Consider the following 23779-nt stretch of genomic DNA (forward strand, 5'->3'; position numbering starts at 1 on the left):
AAGGTCCTGCAGACAGGAATTCTGTAGGCATGCAGTTCCCTGCCAAGTGTAAGAGCCACCCTTGGGATGGGAGGCTCGGCTCCTGCCGCCTCTCGGCCTCTCGGGGTTGGTTCGTGGTCCGGGACAGCAGGTTCCAGCTGTACCACCATGCCTCTCAGGAGTCAGTGCCTGGTAGCCGCTGCTTTCTCCTGCCTGCCCTCTTAACCTCCAGAAGTCCCTGTAAGACGTATTTGCATAAAGTGCGCATTAAAATTCTCTTCCCGCCAGCAAAGATGCCCACTAACATTTGCATTCACACAGTCACATCATCCCTTCCTTTGAGAAGAAAAGGAGTATTTCCTCTTACTTCATGATTCTCCCTCCCAAGATTGCCCTTGTAGCCATTTCTTTTTATTGTTTATAAATGCTTCAACGGAGCTGTTAGAAACTGAGTCCCAAATCCTTTTTTTTTTTTTTTTGGAAACTGAGTATTGAAAAAATTGAAGTACTATCGCTCCTTCTTTACACACAAAACCAGACTTGTTTGTTTATGTGCTTATTGACTTATTTCTAACAGACAGTTTCTGTGGCACGCCTTCCCACAGCCCTAGATAGCTGGCCCTGAGAAGTTTTCATGTTGGCACAATTGGACACCAGATGTTGCTGTTTCCTCCTCTCTGTCCCCTTTTCTGGGGCAGATGCTGCTTCTCCTGTCCTGGGACTTTGTGTCAGCATCAGGGTAGGTGCGGCGTCTCTCATTTCCTCCAGTCTCCTGAAGATATTTTACCATTAGTGTTCCTGTTTTAATTAGTGGTAATTATGGAGACTGCCTCGCTGCATTGACCTTCTCTGTCCTGCCTTGTTCCTGAAGGACTTGCGGTGCAGGAGACAAGATGTTTATAGCAGCCTTTGAAAGGAAAACTTCCAATTGTAGAAACCGTATGACATGGGTGTAACTGTGTACAATGTTTAATAAAGTCCATGCTTAATAAAGACTGGAGACTAGCACACTACAATATGTGAATAAAGGCATGTTTTAAAGAAGAAATACATTGTACTTTTTAAAGGTTTTCACTTTATAATTATAGGCTCTGATTTGAATTGGATTTTTTTTTTCCTTTTAAGATTATGGCCTAAGCTGGTGAGAATTGAAAATAAACCGTCTAAAGTTTTGTGTCTCATGAAGTGTCCAGAATTTAAATCTAAGCTTCTAGGAAATTGCTTATATATGTGGCAACAGGCAGGAATCACATCTGTGGATAGAGCTTGTTTGTATGTGTGTGTGAGAGAGAGAGAGACAGACAGACAGACAGACAGACATGTGGGTGACAAGGTAGTTCTCTTCCTCCACCTTTTTATGGGTCCCAGAGACCAAACTCAGGTCGCCGGGCTTACCGAGCAGGTGCCTGTGCCTGCTGAGCCATCTCACTAGCTCTTGTTTTTGTTTTTTTGAGACAAGGTTTCACTCTAGCCCAATCTGGCCATGAACTCATAGTAATTCACCTGCCTCCTGAGTAATGGGATTTCCAGCTGAGCCACCACCACACCCAGCTGGGAAGTGTGACTGAGTTTTTATAAGTGCTGTCCTCCAGGAGCAGCAGAGGAGCTGGGGCACGACTGAGCAGAGGGAAAGCCAGTCCACAGACAGGCCTGGATGTGTGGCCCCACCTCGAAAAGCACTGCAGTGCAGGCCAGAACTGCCTTCTGAGGACTGTTACTGTCAATCACTGTTAAGCTGGCTGTTTTTCTTCGGGCTGTTTTTCACGGTTCCGACAAAGCAACATGAGTAGATTGTCTTGAGTCTGTTTTTCTTTGTTTCTCTTTTGAGACAGAGTCTCACAGCTTAGCCATGGCTAGCCTGGGACTCATCATGTAGACCAGGCTGGCCTAGAACTCAGAGATCCACCTGCCTCTGCTTTCTCAGTGCTGGGACTAAAGATGTGCACCACTAGGTCCTACTAATCTGTTTATAACAGTTTACTTCATCAGTTTTTAGCAATCACTGCTTTGATTTCAAATTTTCTTCAAAGTGCTAGAAAAATAATAATTGATCAACTTCTTTTTTCTTTATTATTTAAATAGTAAATTTGTGTTGGCTTAAGACAGTTTATAGCAACTTATTATTTATTTATTTTTATGTGCATTGGTGTATTGTCATGGGTATTGGGTCTCCTGGAACTGGAGTTACAGACAGTTATGAGATGCCATGTGGGTGCTGGGAATTGAACCCGGGTCCTCTGGAAGAACAGTCAGTGCTCTTAACCACTGATCCATTTCTCCATCACCAGCAACTTTTTTATATATTTATTTTTTTATGTGTATATATGTGTGTCTGTGTGTATATGAGTGCAGAGGATGTTGGATTCCCTGGAGCTGGAGTTATAGGCAGTTCTGAGCCACCCAACCTGGGTGCTAGGAACCAAACTCAGGTCCTCTGCAAAAGCAGTACCTGTTCTTAACTGCTGAGCCATCTTCCATCCCCTACTTGACCAATTTCTATCCGTAGCCTAAGGTAAAAGCTTTTGTGTTGGGCTTGCCTGTTCTTCCAGAGGACCCACACTCAATTCCCAGCACCTGCATGGAGACTCATAACTGTCTGTAACTCTAGTTTCGGGAGATCTAGTGCCCCCCAGCAACAGGAGCATCCCTGGTGCACAGATATACATGCAGGCAAAACACCCATACACATAAAATGAAAAATAAAATATTTTAAAATAAATAAATGTTATTAAGAAGATTTTCACCATATGAAACTTTTTGTCAAAAAAAAATTATTTCTGGAGCTGGGCACAATGGTACACATCTAAAATCCAGTGCTTGGGGAATGGGGGCTGGGCACAGTGGTGCACGTCTGTAATCTAGAAAGTGGAGACAGAAGGATGAGGAACTTATCACCAGCCTAAGATACATGATACTTATCTCAAAAAAAAAAAAAAAGAGAGAAAGAGAAAAAATGTTTTCCTCTCCAATGCTGAGAGTGTCGCCCTCCTGTGAGCTTGTACTCTGGAAGTAGGGATGGGAAGATGTTCACTTCCAGGCCAGCTCTAGCGCCGCATAGCTTAAGACTAGCCTGGGCTACGTAGCAATATCGTGTCTCAAAATAACCTTTTCTAGTCACCCGGCAGTACCCAGTCTCCTCAGGCAGAGTTGTGTCTGCCCATGAGCTCTCTAGACGTGCCCTCCCTACTCGAGTGACTGCGTCACACTCCCGGTGGCATCATCGTGCTTTGGCGATGTAGTCCTCTAATTTCCTAATGTTATTTTTAAATTAGATTCTCGTTCTCTGGGTATTAGCAATCCTACACACCTCAATGACATCAGTCGAGTCAGTGATCATTATATCTATTCCTTTGTGGATCATGAGTAAAATTATTAAGTGATTTCCATGATAAGCCTCCTTTATGACATTATAGCATTATAAAGTATGTCTCCTCAGTTATTAGCCCAACTTCTGTTGATACTGTTTCAATATTGGCCCTTGTAAATTGCTCTTATTTTTCTTCAAATATTCCTTGCTGTTGATATTTACTTTATAATGTTTTATATAAAGTGTTAAATTGCTTAGCTCACGGTAATAAGAATAATTAGTGAAACAATCCATCCTGTTCTATTTTCCTTTTCTTTTCTTTTTTTAATGATACCCAGCTGTCCTGGAGCTTGCTCTGTAGACCAGGCTGGCCTTGTACTTGTGACCCTGCAGTGCCCCACCCCCCATTCAGCAAATCCTACCAGTGTGCACCGCCACAACCAGCCCAGGCCATTCTTAAATTGACTTTTTTGTCTGAGCTGTCTCTCCAGCCCCTGGAGTGTTTTGTCTGCACCTTTGTCTGTGCACGCATGCAGGCCCTCAGCCCAAAAGAAGGCAGCCTTGGAGCCTCTGCAGTTACAGGTAGTTATGAGCCTCCGTGTGCGTGCTGGGAACTGAGCCAGGGTCTAGGACATCTCTCCAGCCCCTGGCTTTCATATTTTAATACTTAACATTTCTCTTGAGGCTACAGCAGATACTATTGTTGAAGACTAATTCTTGGTTGCAGTCATGAATGGTGTGTCTATGTTCATCACTGTACTCTGAAGGCTTATGGCCTCACACACAATCGCTTCCCAATAAATATTTGTTGAATAAATGGATGGATGAATAACTAAAGATGCTCCATCTGTTTATACATATTTCCCTGTACCAATTCATAAGACGTACTAGACTCCTCTCTGTTCCTCTTATTTTCCCTCAAGTATATATGTCTATATATCTAGATCTATGTAGATAGAGATCTATATATTAATATATATTTTTTGAGACAGTCTTTCTATGCAGCCCCAGCTAGACTGGAACTCACTCTGTAGACCAGGATGACATCAAACCCACAGGGCTCTGCCTGCCTCTGCCTCCTGAGTACTGAGATTAAAAGTATGTGTCAACTCCTAGATATTATAATATTATTATAATATTTTAATAATTCTTTGAGAATTCCATAATGCATACAATGTACTGTGATCATATTCAACACCTCTTAACTCTCCCTCAATTCCTTTCAGATCTACCACCCACTCCCCTAACCCTCCCTCCCAATTTAATTTTTTGACTCTTTTGTTGTTTTGTTTTACCTTGTTTTTCTTTAATAACCCACTGAGTCCAGTTTGTTTTGCCCATATACTTGTATGTGTGGCTATCCACTGAAACAGCCTTCCAGGGGCCACACCCTTGAAGAAAATTCACACACACACACACACACACACACACACACTCACACACACACACATGCAGAGTCAGTAGTTAGTTCCTCAGCTAAGGGCAGAGGTTCATGAGCCCTCCTCTCTCTATGCTGTACCATTGACTGGTTTAATCTTGTGCAGATTAACTGTGTTAGCTCATGAGTGCGATGATCCTGTTGTGTCCAGAAGACATGGTTTCACTTTGGTTCTCCCTGACCTCTGGTTCTTACACTTTTTCCACCTCCTCTTCCATGATAGACCTGATCCCTGGGGATGGAGTAACATACAGATGTTCCATTGTGGTCAAGCACTCCATAGACACGTATTCTCTGCACTTGGACCAATTGTGAGCTGCTGCATTAAACACTCTCTGTTGCACAGAAAAGCTTCTCTGATGAAATCTGAGATCTACACTAATCTATGGGTGTCGAGATACAAGTTTACAGAGCAGGTGACATTTTATCTATTTAGCAAAATAATAGTATTAGGTTCACCCCAGAGCCAGATTTACAGCATGAGGCATTTCCTCCTATGGAGAAGAACTTTAATCCAATCAGAAAGCAGTTGGTTACCCCCATAACATTCATGCCTCTATTGCATCCATGGGCCTTTCTCTCCAGCCATTCCTTATTGGATAGCTCATCGTGTTCACAACTGAGTAACTGTGATGACTTTTGTCCCTGAGCAGCCAGCAGGGGGGACGCTTCTGGGACCATGAAAGCCAGCCAGCAGCGGGGACGCTTCTGGGACCATGAAAGCCAGCCAGCAGGGGGGACGCTTCTGGTACCATGAAAGCCAGCCAGCAGGGGGGACGCTTCTGGTACCAGTCAGTACCAACTCGATTTCTCCATGTTCTGTGACCCAAGTTTTTGGTGTCTTAAGCATAAGGTCTAACTATCAAGTTCTGCTGGGCAAATTAGAGCAATGGCAATGGCCTGTGTTGTCCCAGGGCCTCCAAGGTACCCCTGAACAACAGTCTGAGGGCAGGTATTCCACAACTAAAACTGGGCTTTTATTTGACAACCTATGGCTTCTCTGTAGGGTTATGCCAATTAAATTGTGTGCGTGCGTGCATGTTAAAATAGTAGGTTTCCTGAGTTGGGTGTGGTAGCACATGCCTTTAATCCCAACACTCTGGAGGCAGAGGCAGGGGGATCCCTGTGAGTTTAAAGCCAGCCTGGTCTATAGAGAGTTCCAGGTCTATAGAGTTCCAGGACAGCCAGGGCAGTTACACAGAGAAACCCTCTCTTAGAAAGAAAGAGAGAGAGAGAGAACAAACAAAAAACAGGTTTCCATATGACTTTTCAAGCATCCTTAGTGTTCGTTAACCCTCAGTCCACCCCCTCCCCTGCCCTACCCTCCTCTTTCTCTCCACTTGAATGCCCCTCCCAATCAATCCCCTTTTCTCCTTCATATCACCCTCCATGTGTACTACCCCCCTTCCTTAAGATCTCCTGATGTATATGTTTAGCCGAATGGTTACGTCTTCACTTCCTTGTACCTCTTGGGTTGAAACAAAGCTCTAGCTGGGGAGATCTTTAGACTCGTAGTCTGGAAAGCTGTGTAAGAACGCCCTGCAGGCTAATGCTGTCCGTGAGTGTGCTGCTCTGTGGGTAGCTGCATTCAATTATTTCTCCCAGTTTGTGGCATCAGGAGCCACCTGTGCACAGGGAGAGCCTGTGTGTCTTTATGTAGAGGATAGCGCCTTCTGACCCCTAGGAGAGCTGGTGTGGGTCATTAAAATGGGTTTGAAGTAGATCTAAAGGGAGTACTTTTTCTCCTGTTAAAAAAACAGTGGAGAGGAATGGATTTTCTGAAATTATGAGAGAGAAGAAAAGAGAGGCACTTCTGTATAGCTTTGAATGTGGTTTTAGTAAGTCTTTGTCATTGGCAAACTCATACACTATTCATATAGTCTGATTTTATACAGAATTGAGGGGTTTTGAGATATGAAGCTGTATGGTCCATGAGAAAGCTATAATCTCTTTAACTGGTATATCTGAAGCCATTCCCCCAATGTTTTCTGTACAGCTCCTGCAAGCACACTAAGCCTCCCCCATTTCCATCAGACAGAGTATTGATCCTGGGTAATGTGTGTAGCCATCTTTTCTGTATAACAAGGGGGCTGGGCACCCTTGATTTTCAAGCAGAATTACTGAGGTAACAGTAGAGCTTGCAGGACCTGCAAATGCAGCTGGTGGTGTGTGTGAGTCAAGTAGAGACTGGGGTAAGTAAATCCTATCCCTCCCTGTCCCTCAACCCTTGGCTTCCTAGCTCAATGAAAGGACTCGACTGTTCGTGACAACATCATAAAGCCAGGCTCATCACAAAGGCTGCCTAGTGCACAGGCAGTGGTGCCCCCTGAGGAAGAGCTCCCTGCCCTAGTCCTAAAACAACTACGCTGACCTATATTTTTGTTCACTCCTGACAAGATTTGTGTACACCTGTTTAGAGACAGCTGCAGCCTTTCTGTGTCCTGTGCTTTTACTAACACACACACACACACACACACACACACACACACACACACACATACACATACACACACCATATACGCATGGTTTGCTGTATGCCTGACTCAACACACTCAAGTGCTCCCCTGTTTACATTACAGTCGGCTGACCCTACAGTGTGTGTGCTTTTCTGCCATACTCCTTCTCGTGCTCCATCAATGTACTACAAAAGTTCTAAAACAGGCCTTGCTCTTTGAAGTCTCAAAAAATGGTAGTATTCTCTCAGATGTAGCATAGTTCTAGTCTTAGAAATGGTGTTGCCTAATAAGTGGGTTTATGTTTGTTGAGCCAGTGTAGTGATTAATGTGACTTTTAAAAAGCTAGCAAGCACAGTATAACCACTCAACAAGTTCTCGTAGCTGGACATAGTACATGTGCCTGTAATCCCAGCATTGGGGAGAGGCTGAGGCAGGAGGACCACGAAGGCCAGGCCAGGCACCTGAGCTACATAGTGAGAACCTGCCCCAACCACTGAAACAATTCTTATTGCCATCCCCTTGAGGGAGACAAGTATCCAGATCAACAATATACCCATCATGCCACTCCATAGAAACACTACATGTTGGCAGACAAGATGGCTCAGCAGCTAAAGGGCTTGTCTCACAAGCCTGGCACCTAAGTTCAATCCCCAGAACCCGTGGAAAGGTGACAGGAGAAAGCAAACACCACAGAGTTGCCCTCTGACTTACACACACACACACACACACACACACACACACACACACACACTCCCATATATATGGGAGGAGCTGTCAGTCCTGCCTACAAGTATGGTTATACTTCCATGGCCCGGACAGTGACATCCTCACTCCATATTCATTTCTCCATTGCCCCGTCTGACATGGAAGACATGGTGAGAGTCACATTTACTTCACTACCTTCATTCTTACTCTTTCTCTGTGGTAAGTATTTTCTAGTGACGTGATGCCCATCAGGATGCATGCTAGGTTGTTACCAAGCTAGGGTGATAAGGACGGTTGTAGTGGCAGCGTAGTGTTAATGGTCCCCAGGTTTGAGACTCAGATACTAACGTGGATAACAGTTTGGGACATGAGTCGACTGTCGACTGTACAACAACAAAAATTGATGAGAAAGATAAACCCAAGTACAGTCCTAGAAACCCAAAATCACTCGCACATAGTTTATGTGTCACTGAGATACCCCAGCCCAGCACTGTGTGATACTTCCATGGTATGTGTGTTCTTGTCCCAGGGTATTCCTTTTAATTAAATAGCCAGCATAGTGTTTGTCGTGAGGTTACAGTGCAGACTATAGAGTGACTCAAAACCCAATATCATGTGCTCCTATGATAGTATGCAGAATCATTTAATTCACAAAAGCATAGATGGGCTTGTTAAAATGTGAGTATGTTAGATATTACTCCATATTTTTCATATTGTAAGAGTTTAGCCAGGCAGTGGTGGCCCACGCCTTTAATCCCACCACTCGGGAGGCAGAGGCAGGAGGATCTCTGAGTTTGAGGCCAGCCTAGTCTACAGAGTGAGTTCTAGGACAGGCACCAAAACTACATGGAGAAACCCTGTCTTGAAAAAAAAAAAAAAAAGTTTTAACTGCTTTGTAAAATATATTCACTTATTTTACTTCAATGTATTTTACACAGGGTCTCACCAAATTGTCCAGACTTCTGGCCTTTCATGGGGGTAGAGTGTAGCTGAAGTTTTTCTGTGTCCCGCCTGGTCTGCAGCCACTCAGACCCAAGTAAACACACAGAGGCTTATATTAATTAAAACTGTTTTATCTGAGCGGTGGTGGTGCACGCCTTTAATTCCAGCACTCGGGAGGCAGAGCCAGGCGGGTCTCTGTGAGTTCGAGGCCAGCCTGGTCTACAAAGCGAGTTCCAGGAAAGGCGCAAAGCTACACAGAGAAACCCTGTCTTGAAAAACCAAGAAAAAACAAAAAAACTGTTTGGCCATTAGCTCAGGCTTTCTATTGACTAGCTCTTACATTTAAACTCAGTCCATTTCTGTTAATCTATATGTCACCATGTGTTCTGTGGGTTTACCTGAGTGCCATTACATGCTGCTCCCTAGACGGTGGGCTGGCATGTCCTGACTCAGCCTTCCTCTTCCCAGAATTCTCCTTATCTCCTTATCCTACCTATACTTCCTGCCTGGCTACTGGCCAATCAGCGTTTTATTTTGTACCAGTGTACAAAAGCTTTATCCCACAGCATTTCTACTTTTCTGTTTATTTAAAAAGGAAAGTTTTAAGTTTAACATAGTAAAATTATATATAGCAAAACAGTTATCAAGCAAGAATTACAGTTACAATATCTAGTCTATTTATATTTGGCAAATTCAAAGAAAATATTTTATTTATCCTGTATTTGTGAGTCTAAGGTTTCATATCTAACTTAACTTTTATCATAACTAAGGAAAATTATAACTATCTAGTCTTCAACTATATCAAAGACCTCAGAAGGTTACAATATTACCTAAGTAAACAGGAAATGCATTGTAAGCAACTTCCAGAACTCTAGAATGACAGAGACAGCTGCCTGCCTGGGACAGTAATCCAAAGTTTCTCTGTAACTTTGGGGCATCCATCTTCAGCCCACAGGCCTAGAGTCTCTCAGTCATTTTTTCTTCTCTGTGTCCTGTAGAATGTCTGGCAGTTTCCTCTGTGAAGCAGGAACCTGAAGGACCATCTCACCTTGCAAAGTTCAGTGGTCACCTTCCCATGGGTCCTGCATGTCCAGTTGATACAACATTTTGTCAGGCAGTCCAGGCAAGAACAGTTTCTTGTCCAAATGGCTATTTTTGCCAAGAAGAAGATAAACTCCATATGGAGTGTCTTCAACTTCAACGCCCATCTTTCTCTTTGAAGTAAATCAGTGCTGCCAGGAGCAGACATGTCTCATTGTCCAGAAAGTCTAAGTTTTTAAAACATTTTAAATGCCATATTCTGTAGGTCTTTGAAGTGTTTGAAGATTACCTACCTAACTGAAATACATCTTTGTATACGTAGAGAATTAACTAACATAATTAAAAGTTTGACTACCAGAGAAGACTAATTATTAATCTGTCTTTCATAATTATCCATTACAATTTAAATGAGTTACATAAACATAATACCTTAAACAAGAATAGAAATATACATACAGTATAACAAAATTAACTTTAAATTTGTATCAATAAACTCAAATCCATAGCAATGTAAAACATTTCAAACAAGTTGTTGCTCTTTAAAAGTAGATTCAATAATCTACCCTTTCATCCTATCATATCTATATCCTATATTTCTATATCATATCCTCCTTTTTTCTTTTAGAAAGATATTAACTATGACCAATAACAATTTGTAACTAACAACCTAAACAAAGACAAACATCCATAATCCATTTTTTGGAAATGTGGACGTAGTGTTCTAGGCTGCTTCCTGCTGATAGGGGGCACTGGTAGTCTTATGGGGATCCTAAGAAAATTCGAGATAATGGTCAAGTCCTGGGAAGACCAGCTATAACCTTTGTTGATAGGTACCATCTGTTCAGGTTCAGGAGGTCTGGCTTGATCAAATCTGATCCACCTGGAACAAATCCACAGCTGCTTGCTTCCTATGGAAGCAAAAACAGAGCCTCCTTTCCAAAGCAACATATCCTTAGATTCAAATTTTGAAGTCAAAATTCCTTTAAAATATACATATTGGCTTAATTTAGCAGCCTTTACAATCAATGTCTTTCTATAATTAAAAATATCAAAGACGGCTGGAGAAAGGGCGGACCCACAGAGCACTTCATCCTCTACCCCTCACTGCTGGTTTTGCTCCACACCATGAACCACACTTCTCAAGCCTTCGTGACTGCCGCCAATGGGGGACATCCCCCAAACTACGAAAGAATCAAGGAAGAATATGAGGTGGCTGAGCTGGGAGCACCCCATGGCTCAACTTCTGTCAGAACCACCGTGATCAACATGCCCAGAGAGGTCGCTGTGCCTGACCATGTGGTTTGGTCCCTTTTCAACACACTCTTCTTGAACTTTTGCTGCCTGGGTTTCATTGCCTATGCCTACTCTGTGAAGTCTAGGGACAGGAAGATGGTGGGTGACGTGACTGGAGCCCAGGCCTACGCCTCCACTGCCAAGTGCCTCAACATCAGCGCCCTGGTCCTCAGCATCCTCACGGTTGTTATTACCATCGTGGCTGTCCTCTGCATTGTTTTTTCTGCTAGTCGTCTCTACACTTAACAGAGGATTCTGGCCTTTGGTCCTGACATTTACTCCACCATCCATAACTACCTTCCTCCTGGCCCCTTTACCCCTCGCTATATACAGATGTAACACTCACACACCTGTCCACAGTGGATTCAATAAAGTGCACATGGTAACTACAAAAAAAAAAAAAATCAAAGACAACACAATCCAGATTCTCTGTGTAATATCCATCTTTACGTGGCTTATTTTTTTATACTACCTTTAAAGACTTTATTTTTTTAAAACTATTTCTTTATATAACTGTCTATATTCATTTTCTTCTCTCTTCCAAGCCTACGTACATTTTTGCACACACTGTAAACCTTTTAAAGTCGTGTTCCATCTGAATCTGCCTTATTGTGAATCTATTGCTTTAAACTGCAGCATTACTAGGACTGAGATGGCAGCTTTGGCTGCTGGCTCTGCAGCCTCAGCTTCCCCCCATGGCTGTGGTACGTTTACCACCAGCCCTGGGAACCAGGCTCACCGCCAACTATGGGAAGCAGAGAGTCTGTTTTCATCCATCAGCATGTAGCCCAGAAACGTGTGTGTGTGTGTGTGTGTGTGTGTACACTAGCAAAAGCTAAATCTGTCATGATGCAGTGCACTGTGCTGCTTGGAGATGCCACTGTGGCAGGAATCTGCAGCCATGCTGCAGGTCAAGCCCACACATCACAAACCCGCCATAGAGTCGCTCAAGCCCGCAGGCTGTGGCTGGCCTGAGAGGGACGACTAGAAAGCTGTTTTTAGCTCCGTTTTAGAATCTTTTTTTTTTTTTAAGCTTTCTCAGGTTTTAGGTGGAAACTCCTGCCCCACGTTTTGGTGCCATTTGTAGCTGTAGTTTTCCTGTGTTCCACCCGGTCCACAGCTGCTCAGACCCAAGTAAACACATAGAGGCTTATATTAATTAAAACTGCTCAGCCATTAGCTCAGGCTTACTACTGACTAGCTCTTACATTTAAACTCAGTCCATTTCTGTTAATCTATAAGCCACCACATGTTCTGTGGCTTTACCTGTGTGCCATTCATTACATGCTGCTCCCTGGATGGCGGGCTGGCATCTCCTGACTCTGCTCTTCCTCTTCCCAGAATTCTCCTTGTCTGCTTATCCCTCCTATACTTCCTGCCTGGCTACTAGCCAATCAGCGTTTTATTTTGTACCAGTGTACAAAAGCGTTATCCCACAGCAGGAGAGTATGCATGTGCACAACCCAGAAGAGTTGGTTGTCTCCTTTTACTATTTGGGTCTCCTTCCACTGTGTGGGTCCAGCAGTCAGACTCGGGTTATCAGGCATGGCAGCAAGTGCCTTTACCTACTAATATGTCTGCCAGCCATTAGCATAGGTTGGCCTTGGAGGTACAGTCCTTCTGCTCCTCAGGTAGCTAGTATTAGGCCACTCTATAAGACCCAGTTTTTTTTTTGTTTTTTTTTTTTTTTTTTTTTTGGTTTTTCGAGACAGGGTTTCTCTGTGTAGCTTTGCGCCTTTCCTGGAACTCACTTGGTAGCCCAGGCTGGCCTCGAACTCACAGAGATCCGCTGGCCTCTGCCTCCCGAGTGCTGGGATTAAAGGCGTGCGCCACCACCGCCCGGCAAGACCCAGTTTTGTTTTGTTTTGTTTGTTTTAAAAGGGAGTGATAGCTTGACTGAGAATGTTCTCATAGACTGGGTTGGGGATTTGAACACGTGACCCCAGTTGGCGGTGCTGTTTGGAGAGGTGGTGTGGCACTGTTGGAGGAGTCCACTGCTGGAGGGCACTGTGAGAGTCCGTAAGCTGCCCCACCTCAGTCCATGCTTGTATTTGCAGATGTGACTATTAGCTTCCTGCCATTCCTCCCTCACCATGATGGACGCCCCTCTGGAACTCAGGCCAAAACATACTTCCTTTTACAAGTTCCACGCATCATCATGTTCTATCACAGCAAAAGAAAAGCAACAAATCCAGGTCTCCCTGTATTAATGTTAGTGTTTGTAGTATTTGAGAATGCCCTTGTGTTATTGACGTGGTTGCCTTGCCTCAGCCCCCAGTACTGAGATTAAGGTATGCACTCCCATGCCTAGCTTAAACATCGCTTTTAAATTTAAGTTAACTTTCAAAGACAGCAGTGAGACCATCCACACCTGTATTTTGGACAGGACCATCTGGTAGTGCTTACAAAGTGTGCATTTACCTTTTATATCTACAACATGGTCTTGGCTTAGATAAAGAATGTAGTTTTCAGAGATTCTGAGACCTTCTATGAGTCCCTGCCAAATCAAAGTTTTTGCTTTTACAATTATTTAAACCCAGGTGCACAGCTATACCATTAGCACGGTTGAACGTTTCATTGACTAACAGTGGTTTGTTGTCCAGCATGTCAGAACCATTCCGATCTTGATGTTGTCCATTTGTAAGCTGTCTCTCTGGCAGTGTGACATCTTGAAAATTAAATTTCCATATGCATTCCCCCTTCATCTTCATTTAAGTAGCTCATAGAGATGTGGTAAAGGAAAGAAAGCCAGCGTTGAGTGCTGGCAGCCTGGCACTAGAGATTGTTTTCATCTGCAGTACAAATGTTCCTCTCATAGGTTCCAGTCTGTATTATCATGTTCTTTACCAAACCCTGACTTAGCCATGAAGGATTGAGTTTCCAAAATTAAAACTTTAAAATCACTGCTATTTCTGAAGCTAAGAGTCAAATGCCCCCCCACCCCAAAAAAGGTATTCATTCATTGCTTAAAGAGGCTTGCTGGCAATCAGAGTTTGATCCCCAACCCACGTAAAGATGAATGAACCAGCCCCAAGACTGACCTCCATATGTGTGCATGGTGCATGAGACTACACACATGTCACACACAATAATGATATTTAAAATAAACAAAAGACTGATTGTAGGCTGAGGATATATCTCAATTTGAAGAGTGTTTGCCTAGCATGCTGAAGCCCTGGGCTCAATCCCCTAGAAAGACGGCTTAGCAGTTAAGAGGACTGACTGCTCTTCCAGAGTACCTGGGTTCAATTCCCAGCACCCACTTGGTGGGTCACAACCATCTGTAATACCAGCCACAAGGGGTCAGACACCTTTCTCTGACCTCTGACGGCACCAGGCATGCATGGGGTACACAGACATACATGCAGTCAAAACATCCATATACAGGAAAAATAAAATCTAAAAATAAAAGTAAAAGGTGTGGTGGTGCATGCCTATAAACTCAGCATTCAGGAGGTGGGGGCAGGAGGATCCAGAAGTTCAAGGTCATCCTCAGCTACTTTAGAGAATTCAATGCCTGTTTCAAAATTGCGTTTTTTATGCAATCTTTAACAGGACTACACACTCTCTCCCACATTGAGGCACTCTCTGTGGCACTGGGGTGTGGGGGAAAAGAACAGCCCAGGTGACGGGAGCGGTGCCTGGGGCCCAAGCCCCAGTTTGCCTCTCAGTCTTGAATGGCTTATGATTGGCTTGTCCATGGGATGCTGCATGCTCTCACTGTCCCTCTCCTCCTCTTGCACTGCCTTCGAATCACTGCCCATCACTGTGAAGTGTGGCTGGATCTCAATTTGTAGTTCTCGTTCAGTAGGCCATTTTACTCCCTCCCAACCCTGGAGATAAGAGTAGGTAGCAGTGTAGCTCAGTGAAAAAGTGTGAGCTTGATATTTACAAGGGCTTGGGTTCTGCTCTAAGAAAATGAACCTCTGCTGGGGACACCATGACAATGAAATGGCTGTCTTCCTAGCATTCATGGCCCTCTGTCTCATCATCACTGGAGTCTTGTCATAAACTCACTTATCCCAGTGCCATTGTGCCCCTTCACTTTTGTCCCTGCTTGAAGACGTGAGTCAGCTGCTCATCACCTCTTGGGAGTCTTCACAGCCCTTCAGTAGCTGGGAAGGACATTCATGTGCATTCCCTACATACAGAGCAGAGTGGAGTGGGTGGACACCTGTGATGGTGCCCTGGGTGGAGATGGAAGGTGGAGGGAGCCTCTTAGGAAGTGAACAAAGCTGGTGAGGGAGAGGCTTGCTGGGTGACCCACAGTCACTTGTCTTGGGGTCTAATGTTATATTCAGGATGGGAATGGGTGGTCTTGGAGAGAGACAGATGCAGAAGCTAGATGAAAATGAATCCCAAGCTCATAGTTGCAGCCAAGGCCTCCTTAACAACCTGGGACTGGCTGGTTGAATGTACAGTGTCTCCTTTAAGGGTTGTGTTCCGAGTGTATATTTCAGTCTGTCTGTTTCCTTCCTTCCTTCCACAGTCTTATGTGGCCCACACTGGCCTTGGATTTGCTGTGTAGCTAAGGATGATCTTGAATTTCTGATCCTCACGCTTCCCCGGGTGCTGGGGTTACAGGTGTGTGCCACCATTTCCACCCATAGTTTTACAGTTTTCAACTTGCTCCATAGCTGTTCTATTTCCTGTTTGTCTTCCGTTAATAGCAGATCTATCATTTCAAATACTAGAGACTACTTCTTGTTCTTATTCAGCTTACAGACTCTATTTTTATTTTACTTTTTTGTATATTAGATACGTCAGTATTTTGCCAGCGTATATGCATGTGTACCACATGTGTGTACCTGGTGGTGTCCATGGAAGTCAGAAGAGCGTGTCAGATTCCCTGAATTGAAATGACCAATAGTTGTGAGCTACCACAGGGTGCTCTTAACCACTCAGCACTCTCCGGTTCCTACTTAGTCTTTTTTCTCTTTTTTTAGATTTACTTCTTACTGTTATTTATATGTACATGGTAGATCTCTACTTGTACACACGTGCATGTGTGTGCAGGTGCCCACAGAGGCTGGAAGCAGACACTGGACCCCTGATAGTGTAAGAGGCAGTTGTGAGCTGCTTGACGTGGGTGCTGGGATCCAAACTCAGGTCCTCTGGGAGAGCAAGTGCTCTTAACCCTGAGCGTCTCTCCAGCCCCTAATTCATTTATTGTTAGTCAGTTTGTTTGTTTGTTGAGCAGAAAACAGTAGGCACGGCTCTGTTTATGTGTTTACCCAAACTCAGAATTGTCTTCCCTCGGCCTCCTGGGTACTGGAACTAAGTGCATGTTACCATGACTGCCTCGGACTTTACACTTTTAAATCCTGGTTTTTGTCATCAACCCCCAACTCCTCTCAACCATCAGTCAAGTCCTGTGGGATTCTAAAGTTGGCCTTAACGGCAGATTGTTTCTGAATGTTCTTCTGTCTGGAACAATACTTTAAAGCCCTCACCAAGGACCAGAGAGATGACCCAGCAGTTACTACAGTCCGCTGCTCTTGCAGAGGACCTGGGTGCTTTTCCCGACACCTGTAACTCCAGTCACAGGGGTTCTGACACCCTCTTCTGGACTCTGTGGGTACCTGCACTCATGTGCACATTCTAACAGACACATGTATATATACACAATTAACATACAATTAGTATACATACAATTAACAATACAAAATTTTCAAAGAGGCTCTGAGTCTCTTCAAAAACCTGGCCGTGCTGTGCATCTCTAGTCTCGGGCGGGCCTGAACTCTCCTCAGAACCCTCATGCTTTTCCCCCTCCGTCTGTCTGTTCATAATAATTAATAATTATAATATTATTAATATTTAATAATAATTCTCTTAAACTCATTAGATGCTGTAACAAAACCATAATTGTTAAAGGCTTGTCAGCGGTGTTGGTGAGATGGCTCATCAGGTAAAAGCGTTTGCCTCCCAGGCCTGGTGTCCTGAACTGGATCCCCTGGACCACGGTGAAGAAGGAGAAGACCAACTCCTGAAAGTCCTCCTCCGCACCTCCACACGGCTGTGACAAACACGCACCCACATTCATGCCCCCCCCCCCCCCACACACACACACAGAGCAATAATAAAATGTCTAAAGCCACTTACAGCACCCTGCATGGCGGCACACACCAGTATTCTTAGGTGTGACTTGTAGGGGGATTGCTGTAAAAACAAAAAAATCAGAAAGCCAGGTGTGGAGGCTCCTACCTACAATCTCAGCACTCGGGGGTTGGAAGAAGGAGTTCAGGGCCAGCCTTGCCTACCCAAAAAGGAAAAGGAGTGTTTTGGTTTGTGTTGGCTGTGTCCAGCAGACAATTTTGTCTTCGGTTTGTACAGCTGTGGCCCTCTCCTCTGCCAGGGCCTGCAAATCCGGGAGAGCCCAGTCACCACCTGGGGCTGTGTACAGAGCACGTGCCAGCCATGCCCCACAGGGAGGCGGGGAGTGCTGCTGCTGCTGCTGAGCCCTGGCTTCTCAGCTCTTCCTCTCTGGGCCTGTTCCTGCTCATGACCCTAGATGGTGCTTCGCTGATCTGTTTGCACTGTACCTTCTCAGCTGTCGCCTTGTGTCTGAAACTATAATGATGGTCACCTGGTTTGGTTTGGGCTTTGGTTTCTGACAGAGGGTCTCCTGTGTAGTGCAGCCTGGCCCACATACACTACATAGCACTACATACTCAGTACGTCCTCGGTACTAGGGTTATAGATGCAGTCCACCATGCCTGGCTTACCTCTAGCGTCAAGAGGACATGCTTTTTGTTTGTTTTCAAGATGCTCGTCACCCCTCTATCCAACTGTGTGGCCATAAGTAAGCAAAAAGTGTTCCTACTTTCTAATCAATAGGGTTATCATCACAGCCTGGAATTCTGTCCCGGGAATCTGAGGCAGGAGAACCATAATTTCAGGGCTAGCCTGGACTACATAGAAAACCCTATGAAAAAATTCTCTGACCAGGGGTGGTGGCTTGCATGTAATTCCAGCCCTTGTAGGTTAAGGCAGGAGGATTGATGCCAGGTCCGATCCAGCTTGGGCTACAGAATGAGACCCTGTCTGAAAAAGGAAGGAAGGAAGGAAGGAAGGAAGGAAGGAAGGAAGGAAGGAAGGAAGGAAGGAAGGAAGGTTGGTTGACTGGTTGTTTGGTTCTCTGTGGGCTCTTGTCTACATCACTTGGCATCTCATCCCAGTATCCTCTCTGGTAACATGAGATAGGAGGTAGGGTGTTGTTTCCCTGGTGTTCTTGAGCAGAATGGCTGCTGCCTCCACCTCTGTAACCAGTCACGTTCCCTGCCAGGAGCCCCCCCTTGGAGACTTTGAGGGATTTTTTTGCCTGTTTTTGAGACAAGGTCTCACTGTATAACTCCGGCTGGCCTGGATCTTACTATGTAGCCCAGGCTGGCCTCAAACTCACAGAATCCACCTGCCTCTGCCTCCCAAGTGCTAGAGTTAGAGACGTGGGGGTCACCATAACCAGCAACTTCTTTAATGTCTTAAAAGAACTTGAACCCTAGCTTCCAAAAGCATGTGTTGCTCAGAAGGTGTTTAATAAATGTTAAGTAAGAATGCACTTCACCTTTCCCGCTCCTCTCTTTCTGTGCATGTCTTTAATTGGATCCTCTAGCAGGGGATTTGCTTAATTTATTTCAGGTGGACTGCAATTCCACAATTATAAGGTTGGTGTCTAGATTTAATTATTTTAGTGCCCATAAGTGCTGTATCAGAGAAATAAACAGACTGACAAGCCACCTTTTTGTATTTATGTGTGTTATATATATATATGTGTGTGTGTGTGTGTGTGTGTGTGTGTGTGTGTGTGTGTGTGTATGTGTTGTATATATATGTGTGTACTATAGATGTGTGTGTGTGTTGTATGTCCTGTGTCTAGAATGGTTTTCAAGTCGCCTTTTTGTATTTGTATGTGTGTGTATGTGTTGTATATGTGTGTGTGTCTTATATCTCCTGTGTTGTATCCTGTGTCGAGAGTGGTTTTCAAGTTGCCTTTTTGTATTTGTATGTGTGTGTGTGTGTGTGTGTTGTATATGTGTGTGTACTGTATGTGTGTGTGTTGCATATGTGTGTGTGTACTGTATGTGTGTATGTGTTGTATATGTGTCTGTGTCATATCTCCTGTGTTGTATCCTGTGTCTAGAGTGGTTTCAAGCCTTAGAACCAAATCGCTTTCTGTCCGTCAGCTTTTGCTTTGGCCAGTCAAAATATGCGTGAAGCCAGAAGTACAGAATTGGTTTTTGAATTTTAAAAACCTGCTTATTTGTTGTTGTTGTGCACGGATATGTACATGACGTGTGGGCACATGTACCACAGTGTGGATGTTGAGGTCAGAGGACAACTTTGCTGAGTCAGTTCTCTCCTTCTACCTTTGCCTCAGTCCTGAGGGTTGAACCCAGGTCCCCAGGCTCGTACAGCAAACACCTTTTGAAGCTATCTTACCAGCACATAGGTGATTATTGTGCTCTTACCAGGTGTCGTATGGTATAATCCCAGGTGCCATCTCTATAATCCCAGCCACTTGGAAGACTGGCAGAAGAATCATATGAACCGAGGAACTCTAGGCCAGCCTAGGCAATAGCAAAATTAATAAAACACAGTAACCCAAAATAAGTGCCCCATGAAGTAAAGTGCGCTCAAATTAGGATAATCCCTGGAGGGAGTTGAAAGGTTTTAACTTTGACATAGTAAGACTATATACAGTAAGAACAATTATCAAGTAAAGATTACATTCACAATGTACTGAATTTTAATTCATTTGTGTCTGGTAAATTTAAAGAAAATACTCCATAATCTATCCTATCTTAGTAAATCTAAAATTTTATACCTAATTTACTTTCTATCATATCTAAGGAAAACTGCAACTATAACTCTCTAGTCTTCAACTCCATCAAAGACCCCAGAAGGATATATTATTATTTAAGTAAACAAAAAGTGCATTGCAGACAACTTCCAAAAACTCTAGAAATGACAGAGACATCTGGCTGCGTGGAAAATCACCCAAAGTTCCTCTGTAAGATTTGGGCATCCATCTTCAGCCTACAGTCTCATAGGGTCTGGCAGACCCTTCAATGAAGCAGGAAATATCAAAGACTCTCCCACCTATATTGGCAAAGTTTGTCAATCACTTTGCTCTGTGTCCTGCAGAATGTCTGACAGTTTCTTCTATGAAGCAGGAACCTTGAAGGACTGTTCTGCTTTGTTTTGGTAAAGTTCATCGGTCACTTTCCTGTGTGTCCTGCATGTCCAGTCTGCACAACACATTGTCAACATTCAAAGGAAAGAGCAGTTTCTTTGCCTAGTGGCTAACCTTACCACAAGGAAAGCAAACTACATAAGCAGTTTCTTCAGTGCCCATCATCTCTGAAGTAAATTAGTGTTGCCAGGAGCAGATAAATGTATCTCATTATCATGAAAAACCTTAACAAAACATTTTAAATGCCATATTCTATAGGTCTTTGAAGTGTTTGAAGACCATTTATCTATCTAAAATATACCTATTTAACCTAGAAAACATACCTAATGTGCTACAAGTTTGGTTATTATAGATTAACTACTAACCCTTCACACATTGCAGTTTTAAATCACCTGCATAAGCACAATACCCCAAACAAGAATAGAAATACATATACAGTGTAACAAAATTAACTTTAAATTTGTATCAGTATACAAAATCCTTTAAACAAGAGTAGAAACATATACATAATGTTGTAACAAAAATTACCTTAAATCTGTATTAATATACCAAAATCCATGCCAGTGCAAAATATCTGAGATTAATAGTTATCTTTTTATCCTATATTCCTATATTCCCCTAAATGATAAGAAACATCCATAACCCACCAAATAACCAAAAGCCTCCCACACCCCTCTTGGGAATGTGGATGTTGTGTTCTCCAAATGCTTCCTGCTGTCTGTGGACAAAGGCATCCCCAGGGATCCCTGAGAAAATTTTGAGGTATGACCAAGTCCTGGGAAGACCAGCTATAGTCTTTGTTGATAGATATCACCTGTCAAGATTCGGGAGATCTTCCCTGATCTAATCTGATCCATCTCATTCTAGAAGGAATCCATAACCTCTCGTCTCCTGTGGGAACAAAACTCCAAAGAATTTTTTATTTCCATTTGAAGAGTCCTTTTTTTACTTCTTTTGTAAAGACATCCCTAAGGTGTCTAGCTTGGCTCAGTTTTGCAGTCCTGTTCACAATCCCACGTCTGTCAGCAGCTGTCTCGTGCCCATCAGCCTTCAAAAGATTCAGAATTAACACAGTAACATACAGGATCCATACTCCCTGCATATTTCCCATCTCTACATGGCTTATTCCTTTTTTTACTCTCTCTTTAAAGACTATTTTATAAACTATTCACTTTTTTTCTATGACTATATCCTTTTTCTTTCTTAAGTGTAAAACACACTGTAACCTGTTTAGAGGTTTTTTTCCATCTGGACCTCTTTTCCTGCATATCTTTTAGCCTTTTTGACCATGTGAGCAATCCTTTAAACTGCTAATCTACACTTTGATTCTCCGTGAGCGGCTCTCTGCTGGCTCCGCCCCTTCTCAGGTCCTGAAAGCCAAGCCTAAAACCCACGGCCCAGTCAGAGGTAGGTGACCAGGAACTGCATTCAGCCTTCCTAGAGCTCTAGAATGCCAATGCTTGCACTGTGGCAGGCATTTTTACTTAGTTTTTTGTCCTTACTTAATGTACTGGCTGTTCAAGGGCTTGCCAGTGGGCAGAAACTCTTAAAGGAGCTGTATCCTCTTTTTTTTTTTTTTCCAACTTTCTTAAGCCCTACATGGAAATCCGGGCCCTATGTTGGATGCCAAAGTATTGTTGGTTGTTTTTGCTCTTTTGGGGCGCCCACCACCGAGCTCCCAATAAATCACACAGAAGCTTATTCTTAGTTATAAATTCCCAGCCTTAGCTTGACTTGTCCTGGCCAGCTTTCCTTAACTTAAATTAGCCCGTCTGCCTTTTGCCTCTGGGCTTCTTCCTTTTCTTACTTCTATATATTTTACTTTCACTCTTACTCCAGGTCTGGTTGTGTGGCTGGGTGGCTGGCCCCTGGAGTCCTCCTCCTTCCTCTCTCATTTCTTCTTTCTTTTCTCCAGATTTCCCTTTCTATATATTCTCTGCCTGCCAGCCCCGCCTATCCTTTCTCCTGCCTTGCTAGTGGTCGTTCAGCTCTTTATTAGACCATCAGGTGTTTTACACAGGCACAGTAACACAGCTTCACAGAGTTAAACAAATGCAATATAAACAGAAGTAACACACCTTAAAATAATATTCTACAACAGGGAGTGATCTAGGAAGTGTTTCTCAGGTTTCAACTCCATCTTTGTGAGTGGGACCTTGGCACCTGCAGAGAGTGTGTGTGTGTGTGTGTGTGTGTGTGTGTGTGTGTGTGTGTGTGTGAGAGAGAGAGAGAGAGAGAGAGAGAGAGAGAGAGAGAGAGACAGACAGACAGACAGACAGACAGACAGACAAAGATACCGGCATGCTGGGATTACAGCTGGTGGCATCTGAGCTTTTCTTTCTTTTCTAAGATGGGCTCTCACTGTATAGCCCTGGCTGGCCTGTAACTTGCTATGCAGACCCAGCTGGTCCTGTTGCCTCCTGAGTGCTAAGATTAAAAGCATGTGCCCACATCTGCTTTTTAAAGTTGCCTATGTGAATCTTATCAGCTTTTTAAAGCTCAAATTAAGGTATCTTTTCAAAGAACATTTTACTCATAATTTTTAAAGTTACACTATCTCTTGTGATATGTGTGGGCATATGTGTGCCAGGGTGTACGTGTTGGGATCAGAGGACACCTTTTGAGAGCTAGTTCTGCCCTTCCACCCTGGGCTCTGGGGAGAATGGAATTTAAAGTTTGAACGTTCTAGGGAAAGTGGTCTACAGACTAAAGATTAAATGCTGTATAGCTAGCATCACATATTCAGTTGAACCTGGTTCAGTAAAGTTCACAGGAGGGTTAGAAGTGTAGTTCAGTTGAAAGAACAGTTGCCTAGCGTGTATGAATCCCTGGGTTCGATAAAGGAGGCAGGTGGCGCATAGGCCTGTAATCCCTGCACTCAGAAGGTAAAGACAGGGAGGTCAGAAGCTCAAGGGTTATCCTTGGCTACACAGTGAGTTGGTGGCCAGCCTAGACTACATGAGACTCTGTCTCAAAAGTAAAATAAAGTTCACAAAATATCTTACAACATAAAAATATTTTACAGCAAGGACTGACTGCTCTTCCAAAAGACCCAGGTTCAATTCCCAGCACCCACATGGCAGCTCACAACTGTCTGTAACTCCAGGATCTGACACCCTCACACAGACACACATGCAGGCCACCAGTGCACAGAAAATAAAAATAACTTATTTTAAAAATATTCTACAGCATAGCCCATTCTTTTAAAACGACAGTGTCATTGGGAGCGATGTCCCACGCCTACAATCTGGTACCCAGAAGACAGAGGCAAGAGCACTAGGAGAAGTGCAAGGCCAGCCTTGCCTACAGAGCAAATTTCAGGACAGCCTCGCTTAGTTAGGGCTTCTATTACTGTGATGACCAAAAACGGCTTGGAGAGGAAAGGGTTTATTTCTTACAACTCTCAGGTCACATGCTGTCACTGA

The 23779-nt window shown here is 43.7% G+C and overlaps 2 protein-coding genes across 2 annotated transcripts in view; both read left to right on the forward strand.

The window, feature by feature from the left end:
• Nucleotides 1-23779, forward strand: part of Pdss2 (decaprenyl diphosphate synthase subunit 2) — a 244630-nt gene that overhangs the window by 214388 nt on the left and 6463 nt on the right. The window lies entirely within an intron of this gene.
• On the forward strand, nucleotides 10916-11547 carry LOC128118708 (interferon-induced transmembrane protein 3). The gene has a single exon (XM_052751550.1). It carries the CDS (start codon nucleotides 10994-10996, stop codon nucleotides 11405-11407), a length of 414 nt encoding a protein of 137 aa, XP_052607510.1. The 5' UTR covers nucleotides 10916-10993; the 3' UTR covers nucleotides 11408-11547.

Source organism: Peromyscus californicus, unplaced genomic scaffold, assembly GCF_007827085.1.
Source record: "Peromyscus californicus insignis strain IS unplaced genomic scaffold, ASM782708v3 Scaffold_22__1_contigs__length_63687245, whole genome shotgun sequence".
NCBI lineage: Eukaryota > Metazoa > Chordata > Mammalia > Rodentia > Cricetidae > Peromyscus > Peromyscus californicus.

What these genes read in the sequence shown, in the direction of transcription:
- LOC128118708 (XM_052751550.1), top strand. Translation starts at nt 10,994, where the DNA reads ATGAACCACACTTCTCAAGCCTTCGTGACTGCCGCCAATGGGGGACAT.